The sequence below is a fragment of the Erpetoichthys calabaricus genome, chromosome 15, assembly GCF_900747795.2.
Source record: "Erpetoichthys calabaricus chromosome 15, fErpCal1.3, whole genome shotgun sequence".
Taxonomy (NCBI): Eukaryota; Metazoa; Chordata; class Cladistia; order Polypteriformes; family Polypteridae; genus Erpetoichthys; species Erpetoichthys calabaricus.
Window position 1 is genome coordinate 52,624,659 of NC_041408.2, and position 22,430 is coordinate 52,647,088.

General features: G+C 37.9%; 1 protein-coding gene across 1 annotated transcript in view; it reads left to right on the forward strand.

Moving 5' to 3' along the window:
* Positions 1–22,430, forward strand: part of nid1a (nidogen 1a) — a 150,089-nt gene that overhangs the window by 59,543 nt on the left and 68,116 nt on the right. The window contains exons 3-6 of the mRNA XM_028820118.2: positions 9,300–9,535; positions 9,627–10,075; positions 17,606–17,755; positions 20,729–20,980. Coding sequence (XP_028675951.1) covers positions 9,300–9,535; positions 9,627–10,075; positions 17,606–17,755; positions 20,729–20,980 — 1,087 coding nt within the window. The remainder of the gene's footprint in view (positions 1–9,299; positions 9,536–9,626; positions 10,076–17,605; positions 17,756–20,728; positions 20,981–22,430) is intronic.

A 22,430-nucleotide genomic window follows, 5' to 3' on the forward strand; every position in this document is an offset into this window, starting at 1 on the left:
GCGTGGGTTTCCTCCGGGCGCTCCGGTTTCCTCCCACAGTCCAAAGACATGCAGGTTAGGTGGATTGGCGATTCTAAATTGGCCCTAGTGTGTGCTTGGTGTGTGGGTGTGTTTGTGTGTGTGATTGGTTCCTGCCCTGTGTTGGCTGGGATTGGCTCCAGCAGACCCCCGTGACCCTGTGTTCGGATTCAGCGGGTTGGAAAATGGATGGATGGATATATATATATATATATATATATATATATATATATAGTGGATTCAGAATGTATTCAGGCCCCTTCACTTTCTGCACACTTTATTGCATTGTACATTTAATTTTAAATGGATATACAGTATGTGGTGTTTTTGTCAATAAATGTACCCACAGTAACTTGTAATGATAAACATAAAAATACAGAAACAATAGCAGCTGATTATATTTTGTAGGTAGTATAACCCTTACCTGAATTCAACACTTAAATAACAGTAATGTAACAACTCATAATCCACAAAATCCAGCTGAAAAACTGAGGGAGATGCTGTGATAGCTTACACTAATGGAAATACATGAATAAAATTAAAACTAAACATTAAATGAAAGACAGTGTTGCCCCACTTGATAAAACTAATATTACAGATTAAATGTTCCAGCTGGAGATTCTTATGTCTTCTTTGAAAGCAGATGTTGTAAGCACCACTTACTCCAACATATATTCTGCTGCTTGCTCAGCCAACATACTAATTAAAGCAAAGGACTTTTCAGGCTAACACACATCTAACATGTTTGGCTCAGTTGTTATTTCACATCACTGCCTGGTTACCGCTGCCCCAAACTGGTCTTCACCTGCTTATTGGTACTCCTAATTAACCCCTTTCTAAAGTTAGACAGCATGTGTATACGTTCAAGAACAGCTGGCATTATTATTAAAGACATTTTTATATTAATCAGACTGATAGCCAATGGACAAGTATACATGGTCAAAATGAAAATGGCCAATCGGCAAAATAAAAAGTGGAAAAAAGAATATGATACTTTGTGACTGATAGCTGTCTGTGTATGTAGTAAGTCCATTGAATTTTAGAAGAATGGTGTTTAATTACATTTGTAAGTAGAGACTTATGTTCAGAGACAAATTTCTTTTGATGGTATTTTTAATAGTCACATCTTTGATGTGATAAGTAACCAACCAATAGTATGAGCTTCACTACCCGTTCTTCATCAGTTTTTGTAGCATTTCTTGACAAGTGCAATTTGGAATTTGCCACACTCTCCTCATTTGCCTGAGTTAGAACCTTGTAGTTAATTATCTAATTTTGAGCATCTCCATGAATGCTTTCTAGTTTCTACCTTCAATGAATTGTCTGCCAAGTTTTTATTAGTGTTTTTGAGTAATTGTTTCTATGTTTTACTGTAAGAATTACACTGTGTTAACTTTATCAATATCTTGGAGAAACTTGAAGACTAACATCAGATCTGCATATATTTTCTTGTTCTAAAATAAAGCTGTTCAGTTTCCATTAGTAGGTTGTTTTCATGAGATCTTTACGTTTCAGTCAAGTTCAAGTTTATTGTCAATGCCACATAGTAAATAGTGCAATTAATTTCTTACTTGCATGCTTCCTCAGAACAGCAACAATAATAGATTACTAATAAACACATACATGCACAAAAGTAAACATAGCACACAACATACTGAATATGTATTGTTTTATATGTTACAATATGTGTTATTATGATTTACTGTTCTGTACTTTTATGATCTGTGAATAGCAACTGTCCCTGCTGAGATGCACTTGATTGTCACCCTCTGCATAGCTTCTAGTGCTGCTCTGTCATTTTTGGAGCATGGTGATCAGAAATCTACACATCAAATGTGATTTTCTGGCTCATAGCATTGATGATACTGTATGCAGTGTGATCACCAGGTTCTTACGATGTACTGTACCACTCTACTAACCTTTTTCATTATCTGTGCACTTTGTTTAGAGGATGAAAATACTAAGGAAACATTGCCAGGTCCTTACTGTGGCTCCATTCTTAACCCCTCTGCTTACTTGTACTTTGCCCTGGCCCTTCCTACCAAAGAGTTTTTTCTTGCAGCTTGAATCAGGTGACGGTTATGTTCAGGGAATTGCAAGAGGTATAAATGAGAGAACTTGACTGAGGCTCTTCATTCTAACGTTGTGCATCCTACATTGGAAAGCCTATTGTTATGTACCGTATTTCTGTTTTTCTTGAAATGCAGTATTTTGTGCATTTTGACCCAAACTTGCTTTTTCTGTTTTTTGTTTTTGCCTAGTGTATTTGAAAACTTTGTGTGTGCTTTTGTGGCTTGTGTTCTGGCCTCCTGCCTGTTTTTTATATTACTGTTTATGAGTTGCTGTTTAGGGATTTTTCATGGCTATTAACCTTTAGCACATCCACACTTCACAGAGTGGCACACTTAATAAAGCTTCCAAGTGTTTTTTATCTTTAACTTTGATTCTACTTTGTCTTTCTATCTCCATTTTGAATCTGTGTGTGTCACTATCGTTTACCTGTTACTGGGTTTTTTGCCATCCTGTGACAGTCTTGTGCAGCAGTGTTCCCAATTAAAAGTTTACATTAAAAATGTGGTGTTCTTTCTTTACTTATATTTAGATCATTTTACAAATCAAAAGTTTTTTGTTAGGGCCAAATTCTTGTTATTGTGATATCAGAAACTCAATAGGATTCTTCTGACTTTAATTCTTTCTGATGCAAAAAATTTATTGACTAGGTTAGTATGCTTTCTAGTTCCTTACTCCAGCTCATTATTTGACTTGATTGCCTAGCCCATTTAAACCTTTATCATTCTCCTGATTCTTCTTTTGTTACAATAATCTAGGCACATATTCTCAGTCCTTACCTATTGCTGCATTGCCGGAGAGTAGTTATTACAACCTCTCTTGGGAAGACCAGCTGTTTCCTGAGGTCTGCCAACATCTGCCTCACTTTGCAAGGTGTAAGCAAGCTGACCCTCTTCTGCACAGGAGGTTGATATGTACTGCCGAAATTTACAAATCCTGCTAGGGTATGGCTAGCTATTGCTGGTGTGTGGTTTGCTGCTACCCTACAGCTCTCCGGGATCTCGGACAGTTTTGCCAGGACTTGATCATGGCACCACCTGAAGTGTCCCTGGGTGAAAGCCACCTTACAACCTGACAATATGCGGTGGAGGCTCACCTTGATGCTCCCGCAGAGGGAACAGCCACTGTGTGAGGTTCTGAGGGCATGGGAGGGTGTCGTAGGTTCCCCTCAAAAGGAAGCTGTCTAGATTGTGGAGTCCTCCAGATGTCTGCCCAGGTGATGTGCTGGTTAATAGTAGTGCCCCATCTCGTCCAAGCTCCTTGGCTGCCCTGGGATATTGCTTTCACATGGAATTGCTCCTGCTCCAACCTGGTGACTTCGTCCACCACCATGATCTTCTGTTGCTTACTGGTGGCTATGGACCAGAATTGCTGCACTGCTCCCTAGCCCAAGCCAGCACGACTAGTCTGGAATGCCTGCACCACCTCTCGATGTTGCATACTAGAGATGGCCTGATCCACCTCAACCTGTGCCTTCCATTTGCAGCCTATGCGAATGGGGAGTTTCTCCCTCCTTATGAGCAGATCTGCCAAGTTCTTTAGCTCCAACACAAGGCGAGCCTTTTCTTGTTTGTACCCCAGGCTAATGAACTTGAGATGGCGCTCCACCATGCTCTGGCTGAAGAGACCTACATCTGAAAGCAGCGGGGCAATCCTAGCCACTTACGGATGTAACTGTTAGTGAGACCATCCATCCCGTTAACTTCTGACAAGGCGATTTTGCAGACCTTTTGAGGCCACATGACCCGTTGATATAGGGTGTGCTGATGACATCACACCTTATACTTCCCAGGCAGGTGGCTCTGCTCAATCTTTGCCAGCCACTCGGCAAGTTGATACTTGGCTAGTTTTCCTATCTGCCTATCGGACAAGTCCACTGTGTACTGCCTTCTCAGGCTTTGCAGTGGTTTCTTGTCCAGGTGTAGAATGGGCTCCCCTTCTGCAACAGAGATTTTCCTGACTTTTGGTATGCCTTTCGTTATCGATAGACTTCTTGATTTTGCAGCCTTGACCATCATCCTTCCCCATATGAGGAGCTCATCAAGGCGCTTGAAGAGCCTGATTGTGCATGGAGCTGTTTGAAGGATGCTTGTCATGTTGTCCATGCAACTCCTCAGTGGTGGGAGCCTCTCCCCTGATGGTAACTTGATACCTCCAACTACCTGCCTGGCCCCTTTGAGAATTACCTCGAAGGCTATCACAAATAGGATGTGGGAGATAGTGCATCCCATAGCAATTCTGCATTCTATCTGTTTCCATCATGTCGTGTAGCCTTCCAGAGTGAAGCACATCTGCAGGTTACTGAAGCATCCGGCGATGATGTTCCGCACGCAACTTGGGTCATGAAAGAACTCCAAAGCAAATATATGGACCCAAAAGGGTTTTACAGTGTTTGCAAATAATGAGCAATTTTCCTTTCTTTCAGCCACCTGGACAAGCCAGACAAGCACAGTAGCAGTGAAATGTACACATAGGAGTTTCATTGCACCATGTTCATATGACTATAGCTCCAAAATAAACTAATGATACTACATCTTTATCAAAGCAAAACCTTACATTATCTAAAAAAATATATATATATTGTACACCTGCATATTGTTACCAAGTACAGTAGAGATAGGTCACGTTAAAACAGAATAAAGCGCACAATTTTTTAGAACTTGCTGAGTAGTTGTTCAGAATATGGTAAAAAGAGAATAACTAAGAACAGTTAGTAACTCTGTTTCTTGATGGTAGACATTTGTTCAAGTCCATTTTATGATGAGGCACTTATAATTTTAGGCTTTGATGCCATTCCAGCATCATGATTTGTAGCAATTTTACATCAACATTGAATGAATCGACTTTGAAGCATCTTTATAAAATAATAGAATATCCACACTGGTGCTGTTTCCTGTAATAATATGGAGATCTGAAACGATGCCTGTGAAACTCAATCCGACTGACACCGACGTACTATAAATGCTTTCTGCGGTCCATAGATTTAGTTATTCAACCAGTCTACTTTATTAGTGTGTAATTAAACAAATCACAGTAAACCAGCAAATACAAAGAAATAGTGTTTATAGTTCCAAATTAGCAAGGAGTTACTGCAGTTATGAAATCTAATTATACACATAAAAGACAAATTTAGAACTCATTAGAGCAGAGAAATTGATAGAGTGGTATTTTAGGTTTAGGTTTAGGTTTCTTTATTTAGTCATGTTTACACAGGAAAACATGAAATTTGCCTTCTCAGTTGCATCTAATAACAGGTAACAGACAGAATGAAATAAAACAGACAAATAGAAATAAGAAAGGTTAAGGTAAGGCAGTTAGATAAAACATATTTATACAAAAAAAAAAGTTAGCAGGATATATATCAAAACCTTAAACATTATCTCCGATATTTCTTATTGAAAAGTCGTATGGCACTAGGAAGAAAGGAGTTTCTGGAGCGATTTGTGTGGGTTTTCAAAGCAACTATCCTTCCTGATTTACTGAAGTTTAGTTCTACATGTAATGGATGTCTGTCATCAGTTGAGATGATTTCCAGTTTCTTTAGCACTGCCCTCTGACACACACTAGTCAAATCATCTACATCAGCCCCAATAACTTTAGCTGCATACTTCGTAATCTGCTGGAGCTTTTTTGAGTTTTGGTTTGTCAGACTATTAAACCAGGCAATGAAACTGAAAGTGATCACGGACTGGATCATACTATGATAGAAGGACAACATGAGGTCCTTGTCTACTTTAAATAGTTCGAGTTTATGGAGGAGAAATAAGCGCTGGTTGCATTTAGAAAATAATTTTTTTGTATTTGTATTTCAGTTAAGATTGTTATCTAGGTAAGTTCCTAAGTATTTATATTCATTCACTATTTCTACCTCCTCTCCCAGAACTACAATAGGTGAACATACAGATTTCTGTCTCTTAAAAATCAAATATCATTTCTTTGGTCTTTTTTACATTCAGAGTGAGAGAGTTTTTATTGCACCAGTTTACCATACAGTCCACTTGATTTAGATAGTGGCTTTCATCCTCCCCAGATATGCATCCTATGATCATGGTGTCATCCGCATACTTAATAATGGAGCAGTGGTCATTGTTCTGTCTCAGGTCACTTGTGTACAGAGTAAACAGTAATGGTGATAAGACACACACCCCTGTGGACTTCCTGTGTTTGAATGAATGGCTATTGAAAAAGTGTCCTGAACTGTAACTGTCTGTGAACGATTTAAAAGAAAGTTCTGAATCCATAGTGTGATAAATGGGTTTACATTCATACTGTTTAATTTCCCAATCAGTATATGAGGCTGTATAGTATTGAACGCTGAAGAAAAATCCAAAAATAGTGCTCTGACATATGAACCAGGCTGATCAAGAAAGGTATAGATTTGATGTAAGATAACAAGCAGAGCATCTTCCACACTTCTGTTTGCACAATAAGCAAATTGATTGTTGTCTTGAAAAGACTTTGTCTCTGTCATTAAAATGTTTTTCACCAAGTGTTCAAAGCATTTCATTGGAATAGATGTAAGTGCCACTGCTCTGTAGTCATTTAAACAGCTTGGCCTAGAAACCTTAGATACAGGGGTAATGATTGATTGTTTCCACAGATTAGGTACAATACCATAGGTCAGAGACCAGTTAAAAAGCAAATGAAAAACTGGGGAGAGCTGCTTAGAGCAAGACTTTAAGAGCCGACCTGATATGCCATCTGGTCCCATTGACTGTTTGTTTTGGCCTTCCGCAAGCCTTTTTCCACTTCAGTTAAATTGACCCCAATCACAGCAGAATACCTGGTGTTTTTATAAAGCATTTCCTTTATTTCTGTATTTTGGGTGCTGAAATCACTTGTTTCAAATCTGGCATAAAAGTTATTCAGTTCATCTGCTAAAAGCTTGTGGTCTTTGTCAGCTGGAAAATCCACATTCTTTTTAGGGCCCAGTCCTGTAATTGTTTTTAGTCCCTTCCAGGCCTGCTTTGGATTGTTATCATTGAACCATCCTCTTGATTTTTTCCCCATACATCTTTTTATTTTGTTTAATTAACCTGTTAATCCTTTGCTGTAAAATTCGCTTATCTTCTAACTTATTTTCTTGATATGCATGTTGCTTTTTCAATAGTAATGCTTTAACCTCTTTAGTGATCCATGGCTTACTGTTTGGGTACACCTTGACAGATTTTTTCTTAATGATCATAGACTCACAGAATTGAATATATTCGCTGACAGTATAGGTGGCCTCATTCAGTGACTGTGAGGATGTCAGCAGATCCCAATTTGTACTGGAGAAGCATTCCTGCAGTTCCTCTACACTTTCCTTGCACCAGTTTTGTGTTGTTCGTATGGCTGGTTTTTCTTGTTTCAGTTTCTGTTTGTACTTCGGGAGAAGATGAACAACGACGTGGTCAGACGCACCCAGGGCTGCTCTGTGATGTGATATGTAGGCATTAGGGACATTTCCATAGCACTTGTCCAGAGTTTTGTCCCCTCTAGTGTTAATATTCACATATTGATGATAATTTGGTAATACTGACTCCAAACTGCATAAATTAAAATCACCCATCACAAGCTTAAAAGAACCAGGTGATTTGGTTTCTAGTTTATGAGCAGTTTCAAGAATTGATTCAGCTGCAGCTCCCACATCAGCATGCGGCGGAATGTAAACGACTGTCACAAATAACTGATTAAACTCCCGTGGTAGATAGTATGGGCGAAGTCCGACGGTGAGTAATTCAATATTTGGCGTGCAGATGCGCTCTTTTTCAGTGATATTCCTGCACCACCTTTTGTTAATGTAAAGGCAGACCCCACCACCCGTCTGCTTACTAGAAGCTGGATTTCTGTCTTGCCGTACGCAAACAAATCCATCTACTTCGACTGCTGTATCCGAGTCTGTATTCTTAAACCAGGTCTCCGTAAAGCACATCAGACAGCTTTCACGGTACTTGTGGAGGTATCGCACAGATGCTCTTAGCTCGTCCAGTTTATTTCGCAAGGACTGTGCGTTGCTCATGATGATGGTTGGCAAAGGTGTTTTAAAACTTCTCCGTCTCAGACGTACTCGTAGTCCACCTCTTTTTCCTCGCTTTCTGGGTTTCAAAGATTTTAATTCGTCCGGTATATTAGTAATACACGGGGAGTAACTGGTAGCTGGTCTCATAGATAGCAACGCATCCCAGCTGTAAATGAACAGCGCCGGCCACACACCTGGGATTTCCTGCGCAGGTAGTGCGTTAGTGGCCCGTTGGATTCCAAAGGCGATAACGATCAAAAATAAGAAACTTTCGCAAATGTTGTTAAGCATTTTATAGAAATAACTACTTGCAGACTAGTAAAAAGAAAATAAAAAGAAAACAATTTTACACAATATTAAGAACAAAAAACAGGTACGAAACACGGAGAGATGCACTGAGAGGTCTGCGGTGTAGATGACAGATGAAACACTAGCATTATAGCCAGCAATAACAAAAGGGTCAACATTTTAAAAACACACAAATATTTGCTTTCTTATATAAACACACCTGAGCAATGCCAGGTACTTCGGCTAGTTTTAAATGTTGCTGTACCTGCACGTAGCAATTTTTACTTTCATCCCTTGAATTGCATTTTGTAATTTGACCTAGTTTTGAAGATTATTTTTGCCTGAATTGTTTGTGTTGAATCATGTTAATTTTTTCTTATTTCAGTTCATTATTTTTTTGCAAGTTTTTTTATGTTTTTCTCCCAGTTCAAAAACTCAAATTATGCTTTTGGCATTTTCACTTTATTATTACTCTAGTGTAAGATTTTAGAATTCACAAGTCAAAGCATTAATTCTGCATTTCATATCTAATTCTGTCTTTGGCATCATCTATGCCTATGAACATGTTGCTTTCTTTTAGTTTTGTATGTCTGAATGTTGAAACATTTTTAAAAAATAACTTTTTGGGAGGTAAACCATTGCTTAAGTTGAGAAGGTCTAGAAAAAGGCCCAAACATCACTTTCTTGCAATAAAGCTGGTAATTAAATATCATTGTTTAACAACAATAACTAACTTACTTGTACATACTGTATGTAACTGTTAAATGAGTAATGAACATTGCAATATGATTAACAAATGCAAAAGGAGGAGCAATTCTGTTTTGAAGAACATTCATGCTGTGCTTTTGTATTTCCATAAGAGATAAGATGACAATGATTGGTGCCTTCAGATTTAAAGGTGACTTTCTTTTTTCATCCTTAGAGAAACACATTCCAGGCAGTGCTAGCCTCAAGTGACAGCGCTTCCTTTGCCATTTTTCTGTACCCAGAAGATGGGATCCAGTTTTTGGAAAGTAAACCACAAAGTATACACAACAGTAATAATTTTGCTAAAGCGGGCTTTAGTAAAGGAGAGGTCCAGTATTTTCTGTTTTCAAGGAATGGGCCTTTCTATGAGATCACCTCAAATAGCGAAGAATCTGTGAAGGAACTTTGCAGGTAAGATTTTTATGATTTGCAATATATCAGTAGACTGTGTGTCTAAGTCTAACTGGTTTCTAAATTGCACATATTTTATTAACATTTTCAGGTTAACCAATTCTGGAAGGCAAGGAGTATGGGTTTATGAAATTGGGTCCTCTCCTTTTTTTACTGATATTGCTCCTGGTGAAGTATCAGTGTTCCTTAAAGAGATTAATAACATTCCTACTAAAGGAACACTGACTGGGGACCATCAAAGAAATGATGTTGAGGTCACAGAAATTCCCAATAGGACAGAGGACAGTGAGGAGACAGTGCCAAAAGAAGACTATATTGAGACACACAATAAAAGACAAGGCCCTGAATATGTCCAGCCACTGCTGTATGAAATTTCACAAGATGTGCCTTCGGATAAACAGTCAATTGTAGAGTCAAATCCCCCAGTGGATGAACTCCCAGTGCATTCTGTCCAGTTTCAGACTAATCAGCGTCAGTCATATCCACCCCTGTACCCTGAGGTAGTAATTGTTGAAGACGATATTGAAGTCAATGGCAATGGTAAGATTTGTTCTGCTATATTCTAAACACTGTTATATATAGATCTGCTTTGGTTTATACAATAAAAACTGTATTTGATTATTGCTTAGATCTGTGCACACTTTCAAAGCTTTTGAATTGGATAAAGACAGTATAATGTACAGACTTAGTCAATAAAGGCTTTTCTTATCTTTGTCAGTGGCAACATGGCTAGCCTGCCTTTATGGGCAACCTGCATTTAGAATTAGGATGATTTGGTCACAAAGCTAAAATGGAAATGTTTAGTACTAACTTTTAATGTAAAAGTAAGCATAAGGACTGAAGAGAGGAAAATGGCATAAATCAGTGTAACAAAACAGCTTGGTTTGTCTTTGTTTTATTTAGTAACTTTCAATATAAATATTACTGTACTTTAACATTCTTTGAGTAAACAATCTGTGTTATATTTCAAATGTTGCACCTATAAACCAGAAGAAATCTCAGGAATCGATGCTGTTAAATGTTTCAGACATTTCTCAGAAGGCAGTCTGTCCCTAAAGACAAATCACCGGAACCAGATAATATTTACCCTCCCTCGAGTTCTTAAGTAGGCTAGCAAGTACATATATAAATCCTTGACACATATTTTTAGGAAGTCATTGTGAATTGGGGAAATTCAGAAGAACTGAAAAATGGCAAATATCCCATTTATATAAAACGGTGACCAGGCAGATCCAAGCAACTGTAGGCTAGTAAGCTTAATATGCATCACAGGAATATTAATGGAAGTAATTATTAACAATAAGATTGAGCAGCATATGACAAGTACAGGAGTTTTTCTGAATAGTCAGCATGGGTTTAGAAGAGGGAGGTCATATTTTAACAAAAAGCTGGACTTCTGTGAGGAGGCAACAAAAGGATACGATCAAAGTGAAGCATATGATATTATTTATCTGGACTTTCAGAAAGCATTTGATAAAGTGCCACTTGAGAGGTTGGGCATCAAACTAAAAGAAATGGAGATCAGGGTGATGTTTGTAGATCAGTGCAGAATTGGCTCAGACACAGGAAGCAGAGGGTGATGGTGTGAGGAACCTCATCAGAACTGGCAGATGTTAAGAGTGGTGTTCATCAGGGGTCAGTGCTAGGGCCGCTGCTATTTTTAATATACAGTATATAAATGATTTAGATAGGAATATAAGTAACAAGCTGGTCAAGATTGCAGATGATACCAAGATAGGTGGCTTGGCAATAATTTGGAATCTGTTAAATTATTACAGAAGGACTTGGACATCATGCAGGCTTGGGCAGATCTGTGGCAGATGAAATTTAATTTCAGTAAATGTAAAGTATTACACAAAGAAAATAAATATGTTAGGTTTGAATATACAATGGGATGTCTGAAAATCAGAGTACACTTTATGAGAAGGATTTGGGAGTCGTAGCGGACACAACACTATCAACTGCCAGACCGTGTTCTGAAGCCATTAAGAAGGCAATCAGAATGTCAGGTTATACAGCATGATGTGTGAGGTACAAGTTCAAGGAGGTTCTGCTCAAGCTTTATAACATACTGGAGAGGCCTTATCTGGAGTATTGTGTGCAGTTTTGGTCTCCATACTACAAAAAAGAAATAGCAGTGCTAGAAAGGTCCAGAGAAGAGCGAGTAGGCTGATTCCAGGGCTACAGGGGATGAATTATGAAGAAACATTGAAAGAGCTGAGCCTTTACAGTTTAAGCAAAAGAAGATTAAGAGGAGACAGGACTTAAGTGTTTAAACTTATGAAGGGAATTAGTCCAGTGGATCGAGAATGTTATTTTAAAATGAGTTAATCAAGAACACGGGGACACAGATGGAAACTTGTTAAAGATAAATTTTGCACAAATATTTGGAAGTTTTTCTTTACGCAAAAAACCATAGACACTTGGAATAAGCTACCAAGTAATGTGATAAAGAGTTAAGACTTTAGGGACTTTCAAAACTAGACTTTGTTTTTTTCTAAGAATTAAGTGGACAGGACTGGTGAGATTGTTAAGCTGAATGGCCTGTTCTTATCTAGGTTGTTCTAATGTTTTAATGATGACAATCTGCTGTCATTAGAAGTAGTAAAGTCTTTCAGGGCACCTCTGATCACAGTACAATAGAGAGACTCTGATTTAAATGTAGTCCTCTTGTGGAGAGATGACATTAACTATGCAGTACTTGGTATCACTAATTATTTCAGTGTAAACATACTAGTGAAATTGTTTGTTATAAAGGTAGAAAGAAACAACAAAAAACAAGATTGACTGGGAGGTAAAATATTATTTAAGAGTAGGGTAAGCAACCAGTCTTTAAATATCCCATGTTGCAGAAGAACATACTGCGATTATATTTTTAAATCACAAGCAAGCAAAATGCCTTTTACCTTACACAGTGAACCAGTACATTAACCTGAAACTCTAAACATATTGTTTAATGCTCAGGTAATTAACACCTAAGGCACATTACCCAACTGTTACAACACTGAAATGAAATAAGAGTAATGTAAAAAATTAATTCACAGTAAAAAAATAGATAATGCATCATAAATTAGAGTTATAGAGATTTGTGCTATTCAAGACAAGGGTATGAATTCATAGCAGGAAAGTAGAATGCTAAGATAACTGTGCCTATTGGGAGGATAATTACAATATATATTGTTATATAAGATTATGTTGCTGCCTAATTGTGCTTGGATAACAGGAAAGATTGCAGTCTGGGTGCCTCTTCCATTGAATTTGAATGTTTGGCATTTATTTTCTCTTCATATTGTACTTTTCACATACAGTACATTCTCTTCATATTTTTCTTCTTGACTAGGGGAATAGTGATGGAATGATCAAACTCCCCATCCATTTTTAAACTGCTTTTGATGTCATCCTGATTGGTATAAGACAGATGGTTTGCAGAGCCAGGAGGCAGTTGGCTTGAGGAGCCGCATAATCAACAACACTGGCACTGGCTTCTGAAAATATTGGAAGACGTGTTAGCATGGGCTAGAATAAAAATCAAACCAGTAAACATCTATAGCTTTTAACTCCTAAAAGGAGTTAAAAATAACCAGGTCTCGTTCTGTGTAGATGAAAGCTGGCAGAATAACCCATCTGAAGCCTAGGAAGATAGTACATGCCATGTCTTTCCAGCATGCAGTTGCTGCTACAATCATATAACAACTGCTTAAAGGACTGGAAAATGTAGAGCAAAGCTATTTCCTAAGATGTTCTGGGTGTTTTTGGTGTTAGCACGGTATACTTTTCCAGCTTTTGATGTGGCCTTTGAAACCCAGTAAAATCAGTGCCTTTGTACTATTCAAGATTGACATAATGGTAAACAACTATATTTGCAAATATATAGGCCTGCCTCAGTGCTTACCCCACACATGCCTGTTTATTAAGAATATTTTACAGCTTCCTGTAAAATCTGTTAACTTGAACTATAAGCAAGAAAAGGCCATACTGGTGTTGAAGTTGTGGGAGTCATCAGACTACTCAGCGCATAGTGCAAACATCCATTGTTCTAACAGTTTGTAGGAGGAAGGCAGAGCATGTAGTTAACCAGACACTTGCCTTTCTGAGGTATTAGGAGATAGTTGGTAGGGTTCAGCCAGAAAAAACAGGTCTAGGGTGAGGGGTGACACCCAAGCTGTGGTCATCAGCTTCGATAAAGAAGAAGAAACCTAGTGATTTCAGAAGTTTTAAGGATAGACGAGGATCTGTATAAAATCAAGGGAATTAAAGTGTGCCTGCAGGGTCTCTGGACAACCTAGGAGGTGTTAATCATCAACAGAGTCTTAAGATCAAATGATGTATGGAGTGAGTTGCAGATTTGTGTTGCCTATACTGTACTCCAACTCCCATCCATCTCATCCAGTGATATGGCTCAGAATCAAAGTGTCCCCTTTGTAATGCTTCAAATACATGTATTCTGCCAAATTGATGAACTCTGTTATTACAAGGGTAGTATAAGTGATGGCATCATCAGATTCTCCTCAGACAAGTGGGGGTTCTGGAATCTAACAAAATGTCAATTAAAGGTCACCTCCCCCACAAAAATGGCTAATGTCCTTTGCCAAACAAGGAAGGATAGTGCAGGGAAACTTCTGACGGGTGAAAGAAACAATCCTTGTTCCTGCAAACAGCTGGTCAATAAGAGTAGACCTGAATCACCAACTTCGGTTTCCCACTGACATTACTTCAGCCACACTAAAACTGGACATCATGTTATGCTGTGCAACTGGCAAAAAAAGTCATTAGAGTTGAGCTAACTATCCTATGGGGAAAACGAGTGCAGGAGGCTCATGACAGGAAAAGACATATATATTCAGATCTGGCAACTAACAGCAGGATGGAAGGATGGAAGACATCCATCTACAGTTAGGTCCATAAATATTTGGACAGAGACAACTTTTTTCTAATTTTGGTTCTGTACATTACCACAATGAATTTTAAATGAAACAACTCAGATGCAGTTGAAGTGGATAAAAATGTGAGGCAACTAAAGCATTTTTTTAACACAATCCCTTCATTTCAGGGGCTCAAAAGTAATTGGACAAATTAAATAACTGGAAATCAAATGTTCATTTCTAATGCTTGGTTGAAAACCCTTTGCTGGCAATGACAGCCTGAAGTCTTGAACTCATGGACATCACCAGATGCTGGGTTTCCTCCTTTTAATGCTCTGCCAGGCCTTTACTGCAGTGGCTTTCAGTTGCTGTTTGTTTCTGGGCCTTTCTGTCTGAAGTTTAGTCTTCAACAAGTGAAATGCATGCTCAATTGGGTTAGGATCAGGTGACTGACTTGGCCATTCAACAATTTTCCACTTCTTTGCTTTAATAAACTCCTGGGTTGCTTTGGCTGTATGTTTTGGGTCATTGTCCATCTGTATCATGAAATGCTGCCCAATCAATTTGACTGCATTTAGCTGGATTTGAGCAGACAGTATGTCTCTGAACACCTCAGAATTCATTCGGCTGCTTCTGTCCTGTGTCACATCATCAATAAACACTAGTGTCCCAGTGCCACTGGCAGCCATGCACGCCCAAGCCATCACACTGCCTCCACTGTGTTTTACAGATGATGTGGTATGCTTTGGATAATGAGCTGTTCCACACCTTCTCCATACTTTTTCCTTGCCATCATTCTGGTAGAGGTTGATCTTGGTTTCATCTGTCCAAAGAATGTTTTTCCAGAACTGTGCTGGCTTTTTTAGATGTTCTTTAGCAAAGTCCAATCTAGCCTTTCTATTCTTGAGGCTTATGAGTGGCTTGCACCTTGCAGTGCACCCTCTGTTTTTACTTTCATGCAGTCTTCTCTTTATGGTAGACTTGGATATCGATACGCCTACCCCCCAGAGAGTGTTGTTCACTTGGTTGGCTGTTGTGAAGGGGTTTCTCTTCACCATGGAAATGATTCTGCGATCATCCACCACTGTTGTCTTCCGTGGATGTCCAGGTCTTTTTGCGTTGCTGAGTTCACCAGTGCTTGCTTTCTTTCTCAGGATGTATCAGACTGTAGATTTTGCCACTCATAATATTGTAGCAATTACTCGGATGGGTTTTTTCTGTTTTCGCAGCTTAAGGATGGCTTCTTTCACCTGCATGGAGAGCTCCTTTGACCGCATGTTGTCTGTTCACAGCAAAATCTTCCACATGCAAGCACCACACCTCAAATCAACTCCAGGCCTTTTATCTGCTTAATTGATAATGACATAACGACGGACTTGCCCACACCTGCCCATGAAATAGCCTTTGAGTCAATTGTCCAATTACTTTTGAGCCCCTGAAATGAAGGGATTTTGTAAAAAAAAATGCTTTAGTTGCCTCACATTTTTATGCAATCGTTTTGTTCACCCCACTGAATTAAAGCTGAAAGTCTGCACTTCAACTGCATCTGAGTTGTTTCATTTAAAATTCATTGTGGTAATGTACAGAACCAAAATTAGAAAAAAGTTGTCTCTGTCCAAATATTTATGGACCTAACTGTATGTGATTGGAGGATTCACTCATCATCTATTGAAGGGTTTTGGAGTGGCATAGGAAGACATTGAAGGGCCTGGCTGAGTAGGAAGAAGAGGCAAGTTTCTGGCTGTGGCTTAGGATGCACTGTGAGGTCAACATTAGGATTTGATAAGTGAGCCAGAGTACCTCTTGCAGTAAACTACAGATCTAGTATCCTGTATTTGAATTCCACACCCAGCCATTGATTCTATGGAATTTACACTTTCTCCCCATGTCTGTTACCACATCTCCAGAGAGGCGCAGGATAACTTAATTCAGCAACTTCTATCAGGTGTGTGTGACTGGGGCCTTTAGTAGTTTGACATCCATTCCAGGACAGTTTCCTGCCTTGTCCCCAGAGCTACCCGAACAGGCTTTGGCAAAATGTGATCTTGAATTAGATTAAGTGAGTTTGAGAATTTTATGGAATTAGTTTGCTATCTACTTATGTCTGTATTGAACTATCAAACCAGGCTGGTCAAGTTGTTGTCTTAGTAGGAGAGGGTTTGTGTTTTCTTGTCTTGAACTAGGGTGACACCCTTCACAGAGGCCATATTATGGGTGAAGAAAATATCAGAGATGATGAGATTATTCAATCTTTAGAGGGCTGTTTGGTTAACTAATGTTTACTTTATCCCAGTATTTCCTCCTATTGCTTCTTTAACTGGGTCTTGTCATCATTTACATCAGTTGGTAGTTTGCTCCAGACCACCACAAGCTTCCTTATGGAAAACGTGGTCTGTTGTGTCTATTATTAATATGCTGTAATTTCTCTACTAAGACTCTAAAGGATACTTTCCAGTATTTGTTTTGCTGAAAGAACCTTAGTGATTTCACTTTATCATTGTTACTAGCACTCAAATCTAATTTGTTTCCCACCTTTCCAAAACCTAAATGAATAACCTCTGGAGCTTTCAGAGATGTGAGAGTATTCAGCTGGGTTTTTTATCAGATGATCCAAGCTAAGCATGGCTGTAAGATTTAGTTAAAAAAAAGAAATGACTTAATGCGCAAAGCCACATGGTGTAAGGAAAAGGTCAGACAGATGCAAATGTTTAATTCTGTGCAGTTCAGCATTTCATTATGTTTTATCCCATAATGTTTATTCCAGTGAATTAAGCAATAATAAGCTGCATAGGAAGTAAAAAGTAACAGCAGCCAAACTGGGCTCATTGTAAAATAGATTGTCCATTTTTTAATAAAGTACTGTATACCATGAATCTGCAGTGTGCTTGCTGCATATACCGTATAGTATACAGTGTCCTTACTAATTTATCAAGAAAGTCAACTTTCTTTTGGAAAGTGTAGTATATGTACTGGAATTAAAGAGCTTCAAATCTTTAGAAATGATAAGATCTGCTGTGCTTTATTTTCACTTTCATTCTTCAGCAGCCTATCTAAGATTTTTACTCAGATAATGTTAAATATCTTTTTAAGAACAGAGGTAAAGTCAAATGCAGCTGGTCAAAGAAAGACTCTTAATATTGCATTTTCATCTGTTTGCTCTTCATTAATCTTCTCTTCTTGTACTTTCTTTTATATTTCTTCCTTTCAGTTTTTCCCTATAATATAGGTCCTCAGGAGACATGTGCTAACAGTCAGCAGACATGCTCAGTTTTTGCAGATTGCAGAGATTACTCAACAGGTTACTGCTGTTACTGCCGTCCTGGCTTTTACGGTAATGGAAAACAGTGCATAGCAGAAGGTGGGTATATTGTACAGTTGTTATCAAATAAAAAAAGATAGCAAAAATAGTTTTAAATCTTGATGTTAGTTAAAAATTGTTATGTACAAAATTGAGTAGTTTAGTTACTGGTGGATTAAGTGTTTGGTATTTATTATCCACCATGAGAATCCTACAGATGTTCATCATTTAACTTCCTAGATTACTTTGTCCAGCCTCACAGAAGGTCTAAATCAGGCTGCTCTCTGGCGCCTTATGTTTCCACCAGATGTTGTTAAGTGCTGGAGGCACTAGGATTCCCCACCTGTGTTCATAAATGTTAAACTCTGCCATAATTATGTACATTTTACATTTTTATATGCAGTCACTGTTTTTGTATAATTTTTTATGACTGTTATTTATCTTTATTATTTATGTGCATTACTTTTGTTTATTGTTTTTCATTTTAATTTCACATCACACATTTTTTAAAGCTTATTCATAGTTTTCTGAATTGTAAATTGTTTTATTTTGAGAATTATTCAGCTGTTATTCTCACATTTTTAATGAAACTGACTTCATTAATAAATCTTATGTAGTATGCTAAAAGCATAAGCCTTTAACAGTTTGTGCATTTTGCATTTGTTGGGAAAAGCATATATTGTTGTTATTGTACTGCTTTATTTACCCGATTCCTTTAACTTTTGAAAATTTAAAAAAATATATCAACATATTTTCAGGGGTAGGCAAATTGTTTTTAGTTTTTAAAAAGTTTTTAGTGCTGGACAACCAAACTACAGACTTGTAAATCTCAGCAGACTGTCAGATGTTTTGGATCCTTGGTTCAAACAATATTTTCCTAATCTAAAAAAGTTTGAAATACAAAATAAAAGACCCAGTTCTTCAAGTGCAATCTTAATTTGGGTGTTGGTTTTACAGACAGCTGCTTATAGCACACCAGAATGCTGTCTACTACACATACACCCACTAGTGTGTGTGAACCAGAAGGACCAGGGAAGAGAACAAACACAGGACAGTACTCCTCTCTGGCAGCTAGATGGCAGTTCCTCTGAGTTGCAGCTGTACCTAGGATTCTCACAGGGCAACATGGGAGTTGGAGTTTGGGACAGCTCTTTTGGGTTCCATGGGTGCCTCCAGGGGGGCTGTAGGGCCCTATTTTGTTGGACAACTGGGAGTACGACCACCCCCAGGTGCAGCATAAAAGGAGACAGAGTCAAGTGCAAGAGAATGAAGGTTGCTGAAGAAGGAGTAAAAGTGGAAGAAGAGAAAGAAAAAGAGTTATTTGTTTATTATCTGATTTTTATTTTGGAGACCTTTTTGTGTTACATTTTGGTGTGTGGGAAACCCTGAAGAGAGGGTGATACCCACGAAGAGTAAAGTGTGTGTTGTGACTCTGAACTTGTGTCTGCATCTCCCTATGTTGGGGTTGGATGACCAGATCTCCCCCTTCAGGCCACAAGAGCAAAATTGCAAAATTTAAAGTAAAAGAAACAATAGAAAGAGATTTAAAGTAACCAGGGCAGTGATGACAGAAATGCCAAAAGTTAATTATATCCTCTCATAACTTACCATGAAATCCAAAATGTAGTAATTAATGTATACTTTGTTATGAATTAAATAAAAGAGGAGAGGACAAGGCAAACATTTGCCTCACTGTTTCAATATCAGTTACAAGTGAAAGGAATCATCATTACAACCAGCATTATGGCACAAATAAATGGAATAAAAACTTTTCAAGTACTGGAGGAACCTTTTAGCGAATTAATTTAATTAATAATTCTGCCCTTAATATCGAAGGCCATGCATTTCTTCCTCCCCTTGGTATGAATCTGGCATATCTGTGGTAGGAGATATATTTAATGAGTCATGGATGGAAGTATTTCCTTTCTCTTCAATATAGGAATCCTATCCCTCCCACTTCCTGCTTTTTCTTTTTGCAGCTGAGGTCTGTACTCAGTTGCTTCATCCCTTTCTCATTTGTCCAAACCAATATCTGGTGTCTGTTCTCTACTCTACAAAGCTTTCCTAAAAACTCTACCAATAATGTCTAATTGGCTAACAGATATTTCCCCATCCTCTGAGTTGTGCTGGCAAATCATCTTTCTAAATGTCACCAACACACACAATTTAAATTTATTTATAGACTATCTCCTACTCCCTAGAGACTAGAATTAGATCCCTTTTGTCACCTGTGTCCTGTTAAAGTACTTGGCACTTTCCTCCACATGTTCTTTGAATGTCCTCCAGTTGCGGCTTTCTGGTGCTATGTGGTTGAATCCCTCTGTAGGATTCTTTCTTTCCCCATTTCTTTGTGCCCTCAAGTTCTCCTCCTCCTCCTCGACCATTCTTCTATTTCCTCACTTTACCTTTCTCTTTCCCATTGGAGGCTTTTAATGACTGTAACCATTGCAGCTAAATTGCTTTTAGTCTTTCACTGGAAATCTCCTGTCCTTGTCTCTCCTGCAATATGGAAGTCTTCAGTTTACACCGTTATCCTTCTTGAACTTTAGGAATTCTGGATCAACAACTCTTCTGGCTGTACTATCCACAACTGGCTTTGTGTTGTTCAGTTAGTAAAGAGCTGGTTGGGGCTCCATGAAGTAGTGTAGTTTCTTTCTTATTGTGTTTCTATTTAATTAGCTGTCTCAGGTCCTAGAGCACATTATTTCCCCAATTGTGCACTAAGAGGTGCTACTTGGACTATTTTTGCAAGCATCTGAAAGACTATGTAACACTTTATGCCCATCTTTACCTTAGTCAGCTATAGGAGACCCCAGACAGTTCTATGTTAAGTTAACTGACTATATTGTTCCGGTATGAGTGAGTCTGAGTTTATGGGTAAATGTGCCATATCGTACTCCAGGGTTTGCCTCTTGTCTCTTACAACTTTAAACTAGATAAGTGAGTTAGAAAATGGATGAATGGATGGCACATTCAAAATGTATTACCATATATTTAATATTTTAATCTCTGTCTGCTTCATTTATTCCTCAGGCAAACCCCAGCGAGTGAATGGCAAGGTGAATGGTGCAGTTTATGTTGGGAACAGCCCCAATCCAGTACGGTTCTCTAACAATGATCTCCATTCCTATGTGGTTGCAAATGATGGTAGGGCTTATGTTGCTATAAGTGCCATTCCACAAGAGCTGGGACCTTCTCTTATGCCACTTTCATCAATTGGGGGCATTATCGGTTGGACCTTTGCATTGGAGCAACCAGGATATGAAAACGGATTCAGCAGTATAGGTTAGTTTGTTACTTTATTTTTTGTGTTTCCAGACAGGATAAATTAATTTCTTCTTCTTTGTTTAATTTCGTTATGCAAAAAATCACAAAATAGTATACAGTAGATGCAACAGAGATGAAATTATATGGCAGAATTGAATTATTAATTAAACTGTTAAAGAGCCCAAATACATTTGTTGATAAGAACATTAAAATTTAGCACAATTCTCTGTTGCTGTAATGCAACAGAGAGTGGGAACAGTGGGGCATCCAGCTATAAGCCAAAACAGAGTTAAAAAGTAAAAGAATTAGAATAATAGATCCATTATGATATATATTACATGAATATGGCATCAGACTTGATCCTGAATTTGAAACATGCAAGACTGAAATCATATGGTTTGGATGAGTGACCTTTCTAATCAAGTACATCTCCTTGACTATTGTTACAGAGAACATGAAAGATTGTACATGTTTTAAATTGAAGCAGAAAAAATGTGTAGAACTAGAAACATGAAAAATGTTGACAGCCCCAAGCCTATAGAGTTTTTTAAAGTTGTGAAAAAGACACAGCTACAATAATAATACGAGACAGCACACAAACTCTAACACAAGGTTTTATGGATTTTCAGCACTTTAAATATGCAAAGTTTGAAAAAAGATGCAACAAAGTAGTAAAAACACAAAGTTTGGTTTAGAGGTACGTAAGCATGAAAATGTTTAGATTAAATTAAATTAGACAAACTTTATTAATCACAGAGTGAAATGTAGATGTTTTTAATATTACAGGTTCAAAAATGTTCTTAAGATTGTGACATACCATTAGTAGTAGCTCCTTGAAAATCTCTGTTAATTTTTATTTAAAGGAGAACAAAGGTAACATTATTGCAAACTGATTGAAAAAAATTATATCTAATTTGGTTCACTTAGAAAACAACCATTTCATACACTGCAAGAGAAATGTGACTAGAACCGCAGATTGAGTAATCTGCATGATGTATTGAAAAAAAATCATATTGTTAACTAAAAAACCTCAACGATGTGTGAAAGTGAAGTGAACATCTACGGTTTATTTTGGCTTTTTTGGTAGATTGAGTAATCCTTCATTTAAAGCTCCTGCTTTTTGCTGGTTTTGGTTGAAACAGTTTTAACCACTGAATGATCCTGAATTGAGTGCACTTGGTATATGGGTGGATGAAAGAATGAATGAATGAATGAGTCCATTCTGGTGTGTTCTTTCCTGGACTTCAGGAGTATGCACCTTTGTTTTCTAGTTAGCTCTTTAATTAGGATCACAAATGAGGACCTTTTCATCCCTCTTGTTTCATGTCTTTTTTTAATTAAAGGCATCACCCATGCCCATGTCCATTTTTGAAATACACTATGTTATTTCATTCTAAGTACTTTTTAAAAATTGTAACAAGGCCACTAGTAATCAGCAGTGGCCAGTAACACTTCCCTGCTTTACTAT